Source organism: Myotis daubentonii, chromosome 1 (genome assembly GCF_963259705.1).
Source record: "Myotis daubentonii chromosome 1, mMyoDau2.1, whole genome shotgun sequence".
In the NCBI taxonomy this organism is placed as follows: domain Eukaryota; kingdom Metazoa; phylum Chordata; class Mammalia; order Chiroptera; family Vespertilionidae; genus Myotis; species Myotis daubentonii.
The window spans coordinates 209457957-209473459 of NC_081840.1; the positions used below are offsets into that span (position 1 = coordinate 209457957).

Genomic DNA, 15503 nt, shown 5'->3' on the forward strand with positions numbered 1-15503 from the left:
TTCTAGGTTCTGTCCAACCCTGAGTTCTTGGCAGAAGGAACGGCCATCAAGGACCTAAAGAACCCAGACAGAGTACTGATTGGAGGGGATGAAACCCCAGAGGGCCAGAGAGCTGTGCAGGCACTCTGCGCTGTGTATCAGCACTGGGTTCCAAAAGAAAAGATCCTCACCACTAACACTTGGTCTTCAGAACTTTCCAAACTGGTTGGTACATAGCATTCAACTCTCCATTAATTTAAGGCCAAAGATTTATTTCTCTTATAAACTGTTAGGTTACACAGCTACTTTCTTAATATTAACAAAAGGTATCGTTTTGAAGATAATATTCTTACACATTATGAAATAATTTTCACAAGGGGGATTAAATATTCCCCCTTATATAAAATTTTCTGGAAAATTCTATAATTTTAATAAAATTTAAGAAAATGGAGGGTAGAATAAAAGTATTTTTTAAAGTCATTCCCTTCTTTTACCCTTTTTCACAATCTTCTTTTTCTAATTAAGACATTTTCCCTTACCAACCTATCTATTGACTCCTCAAATTGAGCCCATCAGTAACTTTTATATCTCCCTCAGTAATTTGCATCAACACAATGAAATATAATCCAGATGTATAAAATTGCTATTTTAGCTTATCATAGTTTTCCTTTTATTTTTTAAGGCAGCAAATGCGTTTCTTGCCCAGAGAATCAGCAGCATTAACTCTATAAGTGCCCTCTGTGAAGCAACAGGAGCTGATGTAGAAGAGGTGGCAACAGCCATTGGAATGGACCAGAGAATTGGAAATAAGTTTCTGAAAGCCAGTGTTGGTAAGCTGAAAATTTCAGCACATAAAGTGGGTTCATTTAGCTGGGTCTCTAAATTTAAGGAAGTCTCGCCCAGCTGGTGTGGCTCAGGGTTGAGCGTCGACCTATGAACCAGGAGGTCATGGTTCGATTCCCAGTCAGAGCACATGCCTCGGTTGCTGGCTCAATCCCCAGTAGAGGGCGTGCAGGAGGCAGCCGATCGAGGATTCTCATCATTGGTGTCTCTCTCTCCCTCTCCCTCTCCCTCTCCGAAATCAATAAAAATCTACTTTAAAAAAAATACATTTAAGGAAGTCTTTAAATTAATGCCCTTAAAATAATCATTCCATTATACATGTAGCCTTCAGCCTATCAGGAATTTTTTTTTATATAAAGTATTTTTATTGATTTCAAAGAGGAAGGGAGAGAGAGATAGAAACATTGATGATGAGAGAGAATCATTGATCAGCTGCCTCCGCACACCCCTTGGCTGGGGATCGAGCCCACAACCCAGGCATGTGCCCTTGACCGGAATCAAACCCAGGACCCTTCAGTCTGCAGGCCAACACTATCCACTAAGCCAAACCAGCCAGGGCTATGAGGGACTTTTTAAGTGAGGTAACAGTTACTTATGTTGTTTAATAATTATTGACCGATTTGTAGGATATAAACATACTTCAGTGTTTTAGAAGGAATAAATTGGTATTCAGTAAGAACATTTAAGAAGAATAAGTTTGGGAGACCACATAAAAAAAAACCTCAAGTAATATCCAAAGCAAGTAGCAAAAATTTGCTATCATTTGCTCTTCTTAGGAATATACTTTTAGAAATCTGGCTTTGATCTTCATTATTTCCAGATTCCATATTTGTGAGTTAGCTTACTCACTACAGTTTATTTCTAACCTCCTAATCAATCCTCCGGGTGCTTTGTGGTCCTTTGCAGAAATGAACAGAGGAGCAAAAAATTTGAGTCACCTGACATACATTCCCAGCTAGAGCTGAATAAGGCAGTGCTCTTGCCTTCCTGTTTCAGCTTTCATACTGCAAACATGCACTGTTTCTGTGGTTTATTAAGTTCCAAGGGTTTTGCATTTTTGTGGTTTTTGGTTATGGTTTCACTGTTTAAAATGCATCCAGGAGAAAATGCATGTGGTTAAGCTTCATTCCTGCATGCGTAATAGTGCTGATGGCTATGAGTTCAATGTTAATGAATCAATAATATGTATTAAATAAGGTGTCTCTAAACAGAAACACATAAAACAAGATTATTGATTGGTTGGTTGATGAAAATGTGACCAGAAGCTCATAGGAACCTAACCTGTATTTCATTTAGGAGCAGTGCTATAGTATTTGCTAATTCAGCAATCGATAGAACATAACTACCAAGTAAAATGAGAACTGATTTGATTGTATTTTTGGATATAAGTAAATAAGGTTGATGTAAAAGTAAACAGAGCCTCTTTAAAAAAATTTTTTTTTTGTAATCCTCACCTAAGGATATTTTTTCCAATGATTTTTAGAGAGAATGGAAGGAAGAGGGAGAGAGGGGATGTTGGGGGAGAGAGAAAGATCGATGTGAGAAAGACACATTGACCAGCTGCCTTCTGCATGAGGGCCGGGGATCAAACCTGCAACCAGGTATGTGCCCTTGACTGGGAATTGAACCCACTACCTGTAGCCCCACTGGCCAGGGCGTAAACAGAGCCTTTTACACATTGGTCCATAGGGCAGCCTTTCTTGTATTTCCGGGACCTTATGCCATTTTCCAATATTGGTTTCCCTGGCTTTTTGTATCTTTCTGATATTTTCTTCTAGCTACCATTTAATAAAAATAACTGCAATTTACTGAAGCCATATTGTGCACCAACTTCAGAACCAGCACTTTATATATCTCATTATTAATCCTTACAACCTGTTACAAAGGTGCTGGTATTTTCTTTATAGAGGTAATTGAGGTTCAGGGACATTTTGCAACTTGCTCAAAGTCATACAGCTACTGAGTGGCTAGATGTTTCTGACTCCAGAGCTCATGCCATCCCTCACTGTATACGGCATTGCACTAGAATAGGGGTGGGCAAAATATGGCCTTCAGGCCAAATCCGGCCCAGTTTATTTTGTAAATAAAGTTTTATTGGAACATAGCCCCAACCATTTTATTACATATAGTCTATGATTGTTTCTGAGCTACAAAGGCAGAGTTGAAGAGTTATGTCAGAGCACTGGGTGGTACTCTCAGTGGTTAGAGCATCAGCCTGCGGACTGAAGAGTCATGAGTTCCATTCCTGTTCAATGGCATGTGTGGGAGGTAGCCAAGCCATATGTCTCTCTCACTTTGATATTTCTCTCTCTCTGTCTCTCCCTCTTCCTTCCATTCTCTCTAAAAATCAATGGAAATAATATTGTCGGGTGAGGATTAACAACAAAAGAAAGTTGTGCCAGAGACTGTATGGCCTACAAAGATTTAAATATTTGCTACTGGCTCATAAAAGTTTGCCGCTCTGTCTGTGCTAAAGTTAGATTATACGGGGCAGTTAGACGACTGAGAGAAAAAAAGAAAATATGAAAATAATAAAACTTTAGCTAGAAAATTATTTGGGGTTTATTTATAGAATTGATTAGTTGCCAGCAAGTTTTACACAATTTGTAAACCCACTAATTTTCCAGTATTCAAATTTTAGTATTTAAAATCCCAGCAAAAGGTGCCTCGTTAGCGCAGTAGGTAGCGCGTCAGTCTCATAAAATCCCAGCATAGGTCCTCTGATTTAGTATGACAAATTTGTCACGATTCAGTTTTGTGGTATCCTAAATGAAAATATTGTCATTTTCTTTTTTCTTTCTCTAGGTTTTGGTGGGAGCTGCTTTCAAAAGGATGTTCTGAATTTGGTTTATCTTTGTGAGGCTCTGAATCTGCCTGAAGTAGCTCATTATTGGCAACAGGTATTGATCTTTATAGTCAACAACTTATGATTAACTTCTAATTAAAAATGTCACCCTTTGTGAAATGTTTTTGATAGGATTTATTTATTCCAGGAACTCAACTATTACTATATTCAGTTTTTAAATTTTAGGTTTATTTACTGGGTTTCGGTGTTTTTGTCTCTTGCTAATCAACTGTGATAGAAGTTTCTGATAAAGGACTATTTCTTCTAATTTTATAACTAAATTTGCTCCTAGAGTAAAGCAAGAACTTGCTCAAAGTTTTTGTTTACTCTAAATTGTAATTATCATTAAATGCATAAAATCAAAATAAAGGAAGGATCTGTATTATAATGATTTCATGTGGTTTGCATAGGCTGATATTTGTCCTGTCCCTTTGAGCTAAAATTGGAGACCTTCTCAAATTGGAAATAGAGTTAATATTTATTGAGTCCTTACTCTGTGCCAGACTCTCTCTTTTTAAAAAAACAAACAAACATATATTTATTTTAGAGAGGAAGGGAGAAGGAGAGAGAGATAGAAACATTAATGATGAGCGAGAACCATTGATCGGCTGCCTCCTGCACACCCCACACTGGGGATCTAGCCTGCAGCCCCAGGCATGTGCCCTGACCAGGAATTGAACCTGTGACCTCGTGGTTCATAGGTCAATGCTCAACCACTGAGCCACACCAGCTGGGCCAGACTCTTTTTTAAGTGCTTTGCCTAGTCCTCATTTATAGTGCTCCGCCTATATTTATAAGTGCTTTGCCTAGTCCTAATATTATCCTTCATTTATAATGAGGAAATTGAAACTTACAGATGTTAAGTAATTTATCCAAGATACCAGCCAGTATATGTACCTTTCCCAGATATTTTCCCCCCAAGTTTGTAGTTTTTCAGATTTCAGCAGTGGGTAGGAATGTAAGGAAATACACATTTTAAAAAATGGAAATGTATACTCGATCCCACATGATAGCTTTATCTTACTGTCCATTGGGGGGCAAATGCAGATAAAGGCTTGCTTTTCCAACACTTTGGGCTCATTTCTCGTTCTCAGGATACAGCCCCTTGAAGCTTAGAGCCTTAAAAACAAAACAAAACAAAACAAAAAAACCACACACACTTTCCTTACCTTCATTTGGTCGAAGTCTTGTTTATAAACTTTTAGGAGAGAAACAATTAGGTGATCAGAGACTTTGACCCATAACATTTAGTTAAAAACTGCCAAATGCTCGTGGTGTTATAGTTCATCCAGAGACAGCTGTAACCCTGCACAATGTTTGACAGTCCTCTGTCCACTTTCTATTCACACTCAATTGTGGTGAGGGGTGGGAGTAAGCATATGAGGAAGTACTTTGGGGTTTGATTGCTTACAGCCCTCCTTCCACAGGGTTTGGAGAAGTTAGCTAACGAGAACACTGCTGCTATGTGCTTATTTAGGCTGGCCTCATAGCTGGACCTCAAATGCTGTGTTCTCCACCTTTACATCCATCCCAGCCTGATGCATGGAAAGATAAGCCAAATGAAAAATACAAATTTTTTTTTTTAATATATTTTATCCATTTTTTACAGAGAGGAAGGGAGAGGGATAGAGAGCCAGGAACATCGATGTGAGAGAAACATCGATCAGCTGCCTCCCGCTCACCCCCCACCGGGGATGTGCCCGCAACCAAGGCACATGCCCCTGACCAGAATCGAACCCGGGACCTCTTGGTCCGCAGGACGACGCTCTATCCACTGAGCCAAACCAGTCAGGGCGAAAAATACAAATTTTAGTATGGCTTTAAAGAGGGGGCGGGGGTTTTTGTTTTTTTAATCTGTAGATACTAAAGCGGTTGGCTAATCTTTGTCTCCTGTTAATTTATAATAAGCCTTGGATTCATACAACAGTTAGCATCATAAAACTAAGCAATGTTTGGCACAAGCGGTACCTCTTCAGTTGTTGCATAATTGTACATGTAATTCCAGGTCATAGATATAAATGACTACCAGAGGAGGAGGTTTGCTTCCCGAATTATAGATGGTCTGTTTAATACAGTGACTGATAAGAAGATAGCTATTTTGGGGTTTGCATTCAAAAAGGACACTGGTGATACAAGGTATTATTAGTTCTTTAAAATATTTCAATCCCTTTGAGAGTGTTAACTCCTTATCTTATCCTGGTGTTTGGTGGATGAGTGTGTAAAACACCTGTGTATGTAATACTTTAAGCAATAAAAAAAAAAAAGAATAAAAATAAAGTGAACATCCATATCTTCACAAAATATAGAATCTTACCTGTACAGAGTGGGCAAAAGTAGGTTTACAGTTGTTCATATGGAAAATAATACAATAATTAATAAATATAATATGGAGGGTAGGGGAATTGAGTAAAACAGAAAAAACAACTCATGAACACAGACAGCAGTGTGGTAATTGCCAGAGGGAAAGGCAGTGGAGAGACGTGCATAACAGTTTAGGGGGCGTAAATGATAGACAAAGACTTGACTTGGGGTGGTAAACACAGAATACAGTGTACAGTAATGTGTTGTAGAATTGTGCACTTGAAACCATATAATTTTGTTAACCAGTTGTTGCCCCAATAAATTCATTAAAAAGGAAAAAATATAAGAATAAGCTCTGTTTCTTATACTCAAAATTGTAAACTTTTGCCCCGCTCTGTATATTAAATGCCTAAGGTATGAGAATATATGCCATTTAAAAAGCTTAACAACACTGTTTTTTTTTTATCAGAGAATCTTCTAGTATATATATTAGCAAATATCTGATGGACGAAGGTGCACACCTCCATATATATGACCCAAAAGTGCCAAGGGAACAAATAGTGGTGGATCTGTCTCATCCAGGAGTTTCAGAGGATGACCAAGGTAAGGCTTTGAGTCTCATGTATCACTTTGAGTATGGTCCCAAAATTTGTTTGTTCTCCAGAAACCTTTGTTCAGGTTCTATCATTGGTAGGCCTGTTTCACCGTCATTTCTCTAATGAAACCCTTAGGCCCTGGCCAGTTTGCTAAATGGTTAGAGCAGGTTCTATTCCTGGTCAAGGGTGTGTTCCTTGGTTGCAGGTTTGATCCCCATCCCTGGTCGGGGGCTCCTGCAGGAGGCATTTGATGTGTCTCTCTCACGTCGATGTCTCTATCTCTATCTCTCCCTCTCCCTTCCTCCCTCCCTCTTCCCTCCCTCCTCCCTTACACTCTCTCTAAAAATCAATGGAAAAATAAAAAGAAACCTTAGGTAGTTTTGTCAACTGCAGTTTGAAGTAGTGAGTTGTGGGTTACTCTAATGATTTTTCCTACATATTCTAAAAAGCCCAGAGGCTCCAAGGAGATGCTTCATGACCACCTCATTCCCCTCACTCACACTTCAACCAGACCATTCCATTTCTTTCAGGCCCTCAACTCCTCCTGCAATCCTAGTGTTAAAATGCACAGTTTTAAATAACTCCTTTCCTATTGCCAATTTTTTGTTGTTATAGTGTCTCAACTTGTGACCATTTCTAAGGATCCATATGAAGCGTGTGATGGTGCCCATGCTGTCGTTATTTGCACCGAGTGGGACATGTTTAAGGTGAGGTGGCGAAATGGCATGGGGAAAATTTTAGAGGTGTTCTAGGACCAGTTGGGGTTGAACGTGTGCTCATGCGTGTATTCTGACTGCTCCTTTGGTTGTCTCTATAGGAATTAGATTATGAACGTATTCACAAAAAAATGCTGAAGCCAGCCTTCATCTTCGACGGACGGCGTGTCCTGGATGGGCTCCACCATGAACTGCAAACCATTGGCTTCCAGGTAATCATGGCCTAGACTGGTGTTACGTTGTTTGGCCATTTGCTTTCCAATGGTGTTGCGTTTTAGTATTTTAATATTTTCTCATTTACAATAACATGACTCTAGGGCAGTTCTCCGGGAAGTCTCTATGGGGTTTTTGTAACTATTCTGTACCTTCCTTAAATTTCTGATCTAGCCTTAGCCGGTTTGGCTCAATGGATAGAGCATCAGCCTGAGGACTGAAGGGTCCTGGGTTTGATTCCAGTCAAGGGCACATGCCTGGGTTGCGGGCTTGATCCCCAGTGGGGGGCATGCAGAAGGCAGCCAATCAATGATTCTCTCTCATCATTGATGTTTCTGTCTGTGTTTCCCTCTCCCTTCCTCTCTGAAATCAATAAAAATATATTTTAAAAAAGTTTATGATCTAAAGGTCATTCAGTCTTGGTCTCCCTTACATAGTAGCTAGATAAAGTCATTAGTTGCCTATCATATAGGGACAAAATATGCCCTGCCTGACCTTGTATCATAAAGATCATGAAAAGATATAAAAAAATTTTTCCTGTAACTGCCAAGGCTGTTTTGCTAAACTGTCTGCAGCACACTGACTCCTCAGAGGCCAGGTCTTTCATTCCTGCACAAATGACTGGAAAACCGCAGAATGCAATGAAGTTGCCCCGTGTTGGTATAGGATCTATGCCATCTGAATTCTGAAACTGTCCTAGTGCTGAGAGAGGCCTGCAGGAGACGAGGGAGCTTCAGTGGTCCTGGCCCTCTGCTTCTTCAGTTTGTCACTTAACTGTGGAATGCTTAGAGAGCTGACAGAAACCTCTGCCCAGAACAGAACGTCCATATGTTGATTTCAGTTCTACCAGGCGCCCTAAGATTAGTAAGAAGGAGCCACTTTCTGTTTCCTCACAGCAGTGTATAGGGGGCGGGAGGCCAGGGGTGGGGCGCATAAAGAAATGTGCCAGGAGATTGCTGCCAGCATAGGCCCCTAGCAGAGTGGAAGCGGACAGAGTTCAGAGCTGGCTGTGTGCTGAGAAGGCCTCATCTCCTGTTAAAATATCAGATCTGGTCCTAACCTTCACCGAATTGTTGAAGCTCTTTCTTATTTAGAATTGTGTTCGTTTCTCATTCATGAGAGATTCACTTGCAGCAAGAATCAGATGGCAGCCTCGTCTGTTAACATTTCATCAAGGACCTTGGGATTCTTCTCTCCCACCCCTCCTTACTGAGTAACAACATGACTTCCCAGTCCTTACTGAACTCAGCAGTGTTATTTTTTAAAGATTATTTGCAAGGCATAGAGTAGACAGACTTTCTCTCATTCCTGTTGAACTCATGTAAGGGAGAAGATGTGTAAAGGGTATCTGTTTCAAATGAGTTTTAGTTCTTATAAGTTAACTTTTCCTAGTAAGCATTTTATTTTATTTACTTATTTTTAAATATATTTTTATTGATTTCAGAGAGGAAGGGAGAGGGAGAGAGAGACAGAAACATCAATGATAAGAGAGACTTATCGACTTATCGATCAGCTGCCTCCTGCACGCCCCCCACTGGGGATTGAGCCAGCAACTCGGGCATGTGCCCCCGACTGGGATCAAATCTGGGAGTCTTCAGTCTGCAGGCTGATGCTCTATACACCGAGCCAAACCAGCCGGGGCTCCTAATAAAAACATACACTTACCCCTCAGAGGCCAGGTCTTTTATTCCTGACCGGGAATCACACCATGACCTCCTGGTTCATAGGTCGACACTCAACCATTGAGGCACACTGGCTGGGCAAACTTATGACTATTAAAGAAGCAATGTCTTTAAAGTTAAGATTGATGATTTTGAATATATGGAAAAGAGTTTAAAATGTAATATCCAAAATACAATTTGACTTTATTCATTGAAGGTTGACTTGTATGCCAAACACTGTTGAGCACTTAATCTAAGTCTTACCACAACCCTTTGAGGCAGGTGGTAGTAGTAACATTTATAAATAACGCAGAAAAACCTAGAGAGCTTAGGTAACGTAGTAGGATTCCAACTGGGCCCTCCAAACTCTAGAGCCTGAACTCCCAAAAACAATGCTAATAGAGCTTCTGCAAGATTTTTAGAATAAGGGAAGTGAGCATGAAAACAGAGTATGAGAGAGAATTTGAATTAACTGGAGTCTAGTGTCTTAATTGCTTCCATATGTGCTACCATAACAAAAGCAGCATATGATTCTCTGCTCTGTTTGAGGCGGGGGGAGGAGAGAGGGGGGATGTCTGCTGTTGGGACTGGCTGGAGTATCTAGATAATGGAGTATCTAGATATGACTATGAAAGTGGAGTATACATGGGATTGAGAAACATAAAAAATAGGCAAGGAACCAAAGATCTTTCATAGCAACTCAGACAACTTGGAAAACATTTTCTGCTTTCTCCTTATTATACTTCAATACAGAGTTTTTACATTTATGTGTTATACTTGCTAGTTTTCTTTCTAAAATCTCCCCCCCCACCTTGTTTTTTCTAGATTGAAACAATTGGGAAAAAGGTGTCTTCAAAGAGAATTCCATATGCTCCTTCTGGTGAAATCCCAAAGTTTAGTCTTCAGGATCCACCTAACAAGAAACCCAGAGTCTAAACATTGTCATTTTTATTTGTAATTTTTTGGTACTTCAGGATAGCAAATATCTACCTGATATTTAATGGTAAATGAACCAAGTGTTTTTAAGGAAAGAAAACTATTTTTTTAATAATCAATTTATATTAGCTCTGTGGGAATCAGCATATCTAGTAATTATGAATCTAGAATATTTTTTACATATTTTTATAATATTGTTACCTCAGTGGTTGGATGAGTGGCAAATGATCATGTTGGCTTTAATGGTGTTGGTTTTTGTAAAACAAAAATTAAACTTCAAACACTTTTTACTTTACAAAATACCCATAGGCAGCATTTTAATGTCGTATTATAAAGGGAAAGCACTCTTCAGTTTTTCTGATTATTGGTTTGATGACCTGTCATTAAATATGTATTTTAAATCATAAAATTGCTATGCTAATTACTGGGCAACCCGGTTAACCTTTCCGACAGTGTTGTGGAGACTTAGAGGTTCTGGCTTCACTGGGGAAAGTGCTTTCCAGACCGTTTGTCTCGATGACCGTTTCTTAGGAGGAGGGTGTATAAAATGGGCAGAATGGGGCCTTTTGTGCTTTTTCTTTTTATTATGCTTCTAATATTTTTCCTGTGCTTCTGTGTTAGAAATAATCCTTTTGTCTAATGAGCTGTGTCATTGATTTTTAAGCCCCAAAAGGTCATCACTGCCCTAACTGGTTTGGCTCAGTGGCTAGAGCGTCGGCCTACGGACTGAAGGGTCCCAGGTTTGATTCCGGTCAAGGGCATGTACCTTGGTTGCGGGCACATCCCCGGTAGAGGGTGTGCAGGAGGCAGCTTATCGATGTTTCTCTCTCATCGATATTTCTAGCTCTCTATCCCTCTCCCTTCCTCTCTGTAAAAAAAAATCAATAATAAAAAATATATATATATATATATATATATGAAAAGGTCATCACTGCTTATTTCCAATCAATCCAAATAAGATTAAAAAGCCTTTTTTTTTTAACATGAAGAGAACATCAGTGGTATGATCTATATAATTTCTCTTCACTTCTCGTTTTTCCTCACTGATGATTCTTTTTTTAGTTCGAGAGCCAAAAATATTTGTTACCTTGACTTTGCATTTTTATTTTTATGATTTGTTGCAATTTTCCTACTTTTTCTTTAAGTAGGAAAATGGATATAATCTCATGTATAAACTTAAAGACGTAGATTTTACAAATTATGGATAGTTTAATTCTAACATAAGAATTTTTGTATGTTTCCACATGCTTTTTTTTTATCTCTTGTTGACTTATGTTTGATTGTTTTCTGCTTTATTATTGAAATGTGTCAGATGTCCATTTGATGCTTATGTTCTGCTAAGGGGGTACAGAGCTCAACAGATACAGGTCTTATCCCTGAGGAATTAATGCTGGTCAGTAAGAACACAGAGACAAATATAGAGATAAGGACAGAGATATCTGTACAGATATCACATACATAAATAAAATATTCTGCATAAACAACTGTGTAGGTGTATTTTTGTCACAGTGCAAGTAACTAATGAGTTATGACAGTCTGACATTAGAAAGGGAAAATATCACTTCTTTTTTGAGAAAAAGCCATTACATCATTCTTGCAGATGATGCAAGAAATGGAGGGAATGTAGCAAATAGACCAGCTATCAGCAAACTAGCTCATGAGCCAAATTTGGCCAGCCGCTTGTGAGCTAAGAATGTTCTTTACATTTTTACGTAATTCCATTTAGAATGGTTATATAAGTCTCCAATTTTTCCCCTTAGTTCGAGAAGCCTAAAATATTTGCTATTTGGCTCTTCAATAAAAAGTTTGTAGACTCCTGAAAGAAACAAACAGCAGAGTGTTTGAACATAAAATGAGCCTGCCCTAGCTGATTGGCTCAGTGGATAGAGCGTTGGTTTGTAGACTGAAGAGGGCACATACCTCAGTTGCAGATCTATTCCCTGGTTGGGGCATGTGCAGGAGGCAACCAATCAATCTCTCTCTTCGCCCCCCCCCCCCCAATCCCTTGCACTCTCTCTTTCTCAAAAAAATAAAAAAGATGAGCCCTCACAAGACTTGAAAGTGAGGATGAGCTTATTTATTAGAATTTGCTTTACATTTTTGCTTGAAAATATTGTATTCTGTTTAATAATTTTATATTCTAGTTAAGGGATTATAACCCAAAAACGTCTTGCTAAAGCAGATAGAATTAGGTACTCGTTTTTACTTGTAGCATGCTTCAATGCCTAGAATTGGTTTTTTAAAATGTGTGTAAATACTGCCTTAGTTGGTTTGGCTCAGTGATTGGAGCATCAGCCTGCGACTGAGGGGTCTTGGGTTTGATTCAGGTCAGTTGCAGGCTCAATCCCTGCCCAGTTGGGGTGTGGGAGGGAACAAATCAATGTGTCTCTCTAGCACAGATGTTTGTTTCCCCCCCACTCTTCCACTCTCTCTAAAAATCAATGGAAAAAAATAGGTGAGGATTAACAAAACAAAAAAGTGTAAAATACTGATCAAAAGGTAAGAGAATTGGTAAGTGGAGGAAAATGGGCAATAGATGGCTTATAGAGCCTTGTAAACTTGATGTTTGTTGTGGGAGGAAAAAAAAACAAAGCAACTGGGGAGGTAACTTAGCACAGCTATTTGAGAACTTTGTGTGAAAAGTTGCAAGAATGCGGTTAGCCTTTTCTTCCCCTAATAAAATTAAAGACCACTAAAAAAAATGTGATACGTGGTTTCTATTTTTCTTAGCTAGTATTTTTGGTGGGGCCAGTGTATATTGGTGAGATGATTAGCCAATAATTAAAACAGAAAATCATACATAAAAATGGTTTTAAAAAATCAAATAGATACAGAAGAATATTTTAAAAAGTAAAATCTCTCTCCCACAGTGTACTCTCTAGAAATTATCTATTATTCCACTTAAGACTTTAAACTTTAACCTGGCCGGGGTGGCTCAGTGGTTGAGCATCAACCTATGAACGAGGAGATCACGGTTCGAGCACATGCCCAGGTTGCGGGCTTGATCCCCAGTAGGGGGTGTGCAGGAGGCAGCCGATCAATGATTATCTCTCATTGATGTTTCTATCTCTCTCCCTCTCCTTTCTCCTTTCCTCTCTGAAATCAATACACACACACACACACACACACACACACACATATATGCTTTTTTCAATTAGCAATAATCATGCCTCGGATAAAACTCATTGGCTACAATATTGCCACTGCACAAAGCTGAAATCAATAAAAATACGTTTTAAAAAGATTTCCGGCTTTAAATTTTTTTTTTAATATATTTTATTGATTTTTTACAGAGAGGAAGGGAGAGAGATAGAGAGAAACATCGATCAGCTGCCTCCTGCACATCTACTGGGGATGTGCCCGCAACCCAGGTACATGCCCTTGACCGGAATTGAACCCGGGACCCTTCAGTCCGCAGGCCGACGCTCTATCCACTGAGCCAAACCGGTTTCGGCCCGGCTTTACTTTTTTTTTTTTTTTTTTTTTTAATATATTTTATTGATTTTTTACAGAGAGGAAGGGAGAGAGATAGAGAGTTAGAAACATCGATGAGAGAGAAACATTGATCAGCTGCCTCCTGCACATCTCCTACTGGGGATGTGCCTGCAACCCAGGTACATGCCCTTGACCGGAATCGAACCCGGGACCTTTCAGTCCGCAGGCCGACGCTCTATCCACTGAGCCAAACCGGTTTCGGCTCGGCTTTACATTTTTAATGCATTATCTACTAGCATGTAATACCTTGGCTAAGTTACCTGCAGACCTTATTTTCCTCATCTGTAAAATAAAGGTAATTCATCTCTAACTCAAAAAAATTGTGATAAGCCCTAGCTGGTTTGACTCAGGGGATAGAGCGTCAGCCTGTGAATTGAAGGGCTCCGGGTTCAATTCCAGTCAAGGGCACATGTCCGGGTTGCCGGCTTGATTCCCAGTAAGGGGTGTGCAGGAGGCAGCTGATCAATGATTCTCTCTAATCATTGATGTTTCCATCTCTCTCTCCCTCTGAAATCAATAAAAAAATAATTAAAAAACAAAACAAAAAATTGTTATAAGGATTTCATGAGATAAATGTTCACACAAAGATCTTAGCATAGTAGCTGGCAGGTGATGGGCACTCCTGTTAAACCCATGATGAGCTGGTCCCACTGAACCAGAACCACATTTAGGTTCTGGAATCCTTAAGAACAGTAACACTGAGCATTACAGGACAGTCACTGTGCTAAGCCCATTGGGTGCATTTTCTCATCCATTTCTCACATAATTCCTTTAAGATATAAGTCCTATCCTCATTTTCAGATGAAGGGCAGAAGGCTAGAAAGATTAATAACTTGCTCAAGTCAGAACTGTTTGAATAGGAGCTTTTCTTAGTTGAAAGCATCCTAATTTTAGAGGTACTAATATGAGTACCTATGGCCTTAGGCAAAATCTATATATATAAAAGCATAAGCGGCTGAAACCGGTTTGGCTCAGTGGATAGAGCGTCGGCCTGCGGACTGAAAGGTCCCAGGTTCGATTCCAGTCAAGGGCATGTACCTGGGTTGCGGGCACATCCCCAGTGGGAGATGTGCAGGAGGCAGCTGAGGCAGCTGATCGATGTTTCTCTCTCATCGATGTTTCTAGCTTTCTCCCTTCCTCTCTGTGAAAAATCAATAAAATATATTAAAAAAAAAAAAAAAAAGCATAAGCGAATGGCCGACCGGGCAACCATCCAGTAGCTATGATGCACAATGACCACCAGAGGGCAGATGCTCAACACGGGAGCGGAAACCACAGGCATGGAAACATGGAACAGACTGATGAATCTCAGAGGAAAGGGTGGAGTGTGGGAAGAGATTAACCAAAGATCTTATATGTATACTAGAGGACTGTTGCATGAAGAGATTCGTGCAATAGGCCTTCCTTTCCCCTGGCTGCTGGCACCGGTTTTCCTCCAGCACCTGGGGCCCAGGCCTTCGCTCTGGCCGGAGCCGGCCCCGGAAATGTCAGGCCTTGCTGCTCCGCCGGCCCCGGGGCCGTGAGGCCTCGCTGCTCCACCAGCCCCAGAAACGTCAGGCTTCGCTCCACCGCTTGGAGCCTATGTATGCAAATTAACCGCCATCTTTGTTGGCAGTTAATTTGCATATCATGCTGATTAGCCAATGGGAGGTGTAGCGAAGGTATGGTCAATTACCATGTTTGTCTATTATTAGATAGGACTAGAGGCCCGGGGCACAGATTGTGCCCGCTCACAATCCGGGACCCCTCAGGAGTGTTGGAGCCCTGGTGCATGGACTTGTGCACCAGTGGGGTCCCTCAACACAAATCACGTTTATAACCCACGTTTATAACCCTCAAGGAAAGATAACTTGATTGGTTTTAGAGGAATAATCCTGACATTTGGGAGTTCTTCATTGAAAAAACCAGTTCATTGCCC

The 15503-nt window shown here is 40.0% G+C and overlaps 1 protein-coding gene and 1 pseudogene across 4 annotated transcripts in view; one reads left to right on the forward strand and one right to left on the reverse strand.

The window, feature by feature from the left end:
- Positions 1-11574, forward strand: part of UGDH (UDP-glucose 6-dehydrogenase) — a 29203-nt gene extending 17629 nt beyond the window's left edge. For all 4 annotated transcript variants that reach the window (XM_059673174.1, XM_059673152.1, XM_059673161.1 and 1 more), the window contains 8 exons: positions 7-204; positions 662-809; positions 3628-3722; positions 5673-5803; positions 6438-6571; positions 7180-7271; positions 7382-7492; positions 9980-11574. In XM_059673174.1, the coding sequence (XP_059529157.1) occupies positions 7-204; positions 662-809; positions 3628-3722; positions 5673-5803; positions 6438-6571; positions 7180-7271; positions 7382-7492; positions 9980-10090 (1020 nt within the window). In that variant the 3' untranslated portion in view covers positions 10091-11574. The remainder of the gene's footprint in view (positions 1-6; positions 205-661; positions 810-3627; positions 3723-5672; positions 5804-6437; positions 6572-7179; positions 7272-7381; positions 7493-9979) is intronic.
- Positions 11575-13235: 1661 nt separating this feature from the next.
- Positions 13236-13305, reverse strand: LOC132223322 (U4 spliceosomal RNA; annotated as a pseudogene).
- Positions 13306-15503: the final 2198 nt, after the last annotated feature.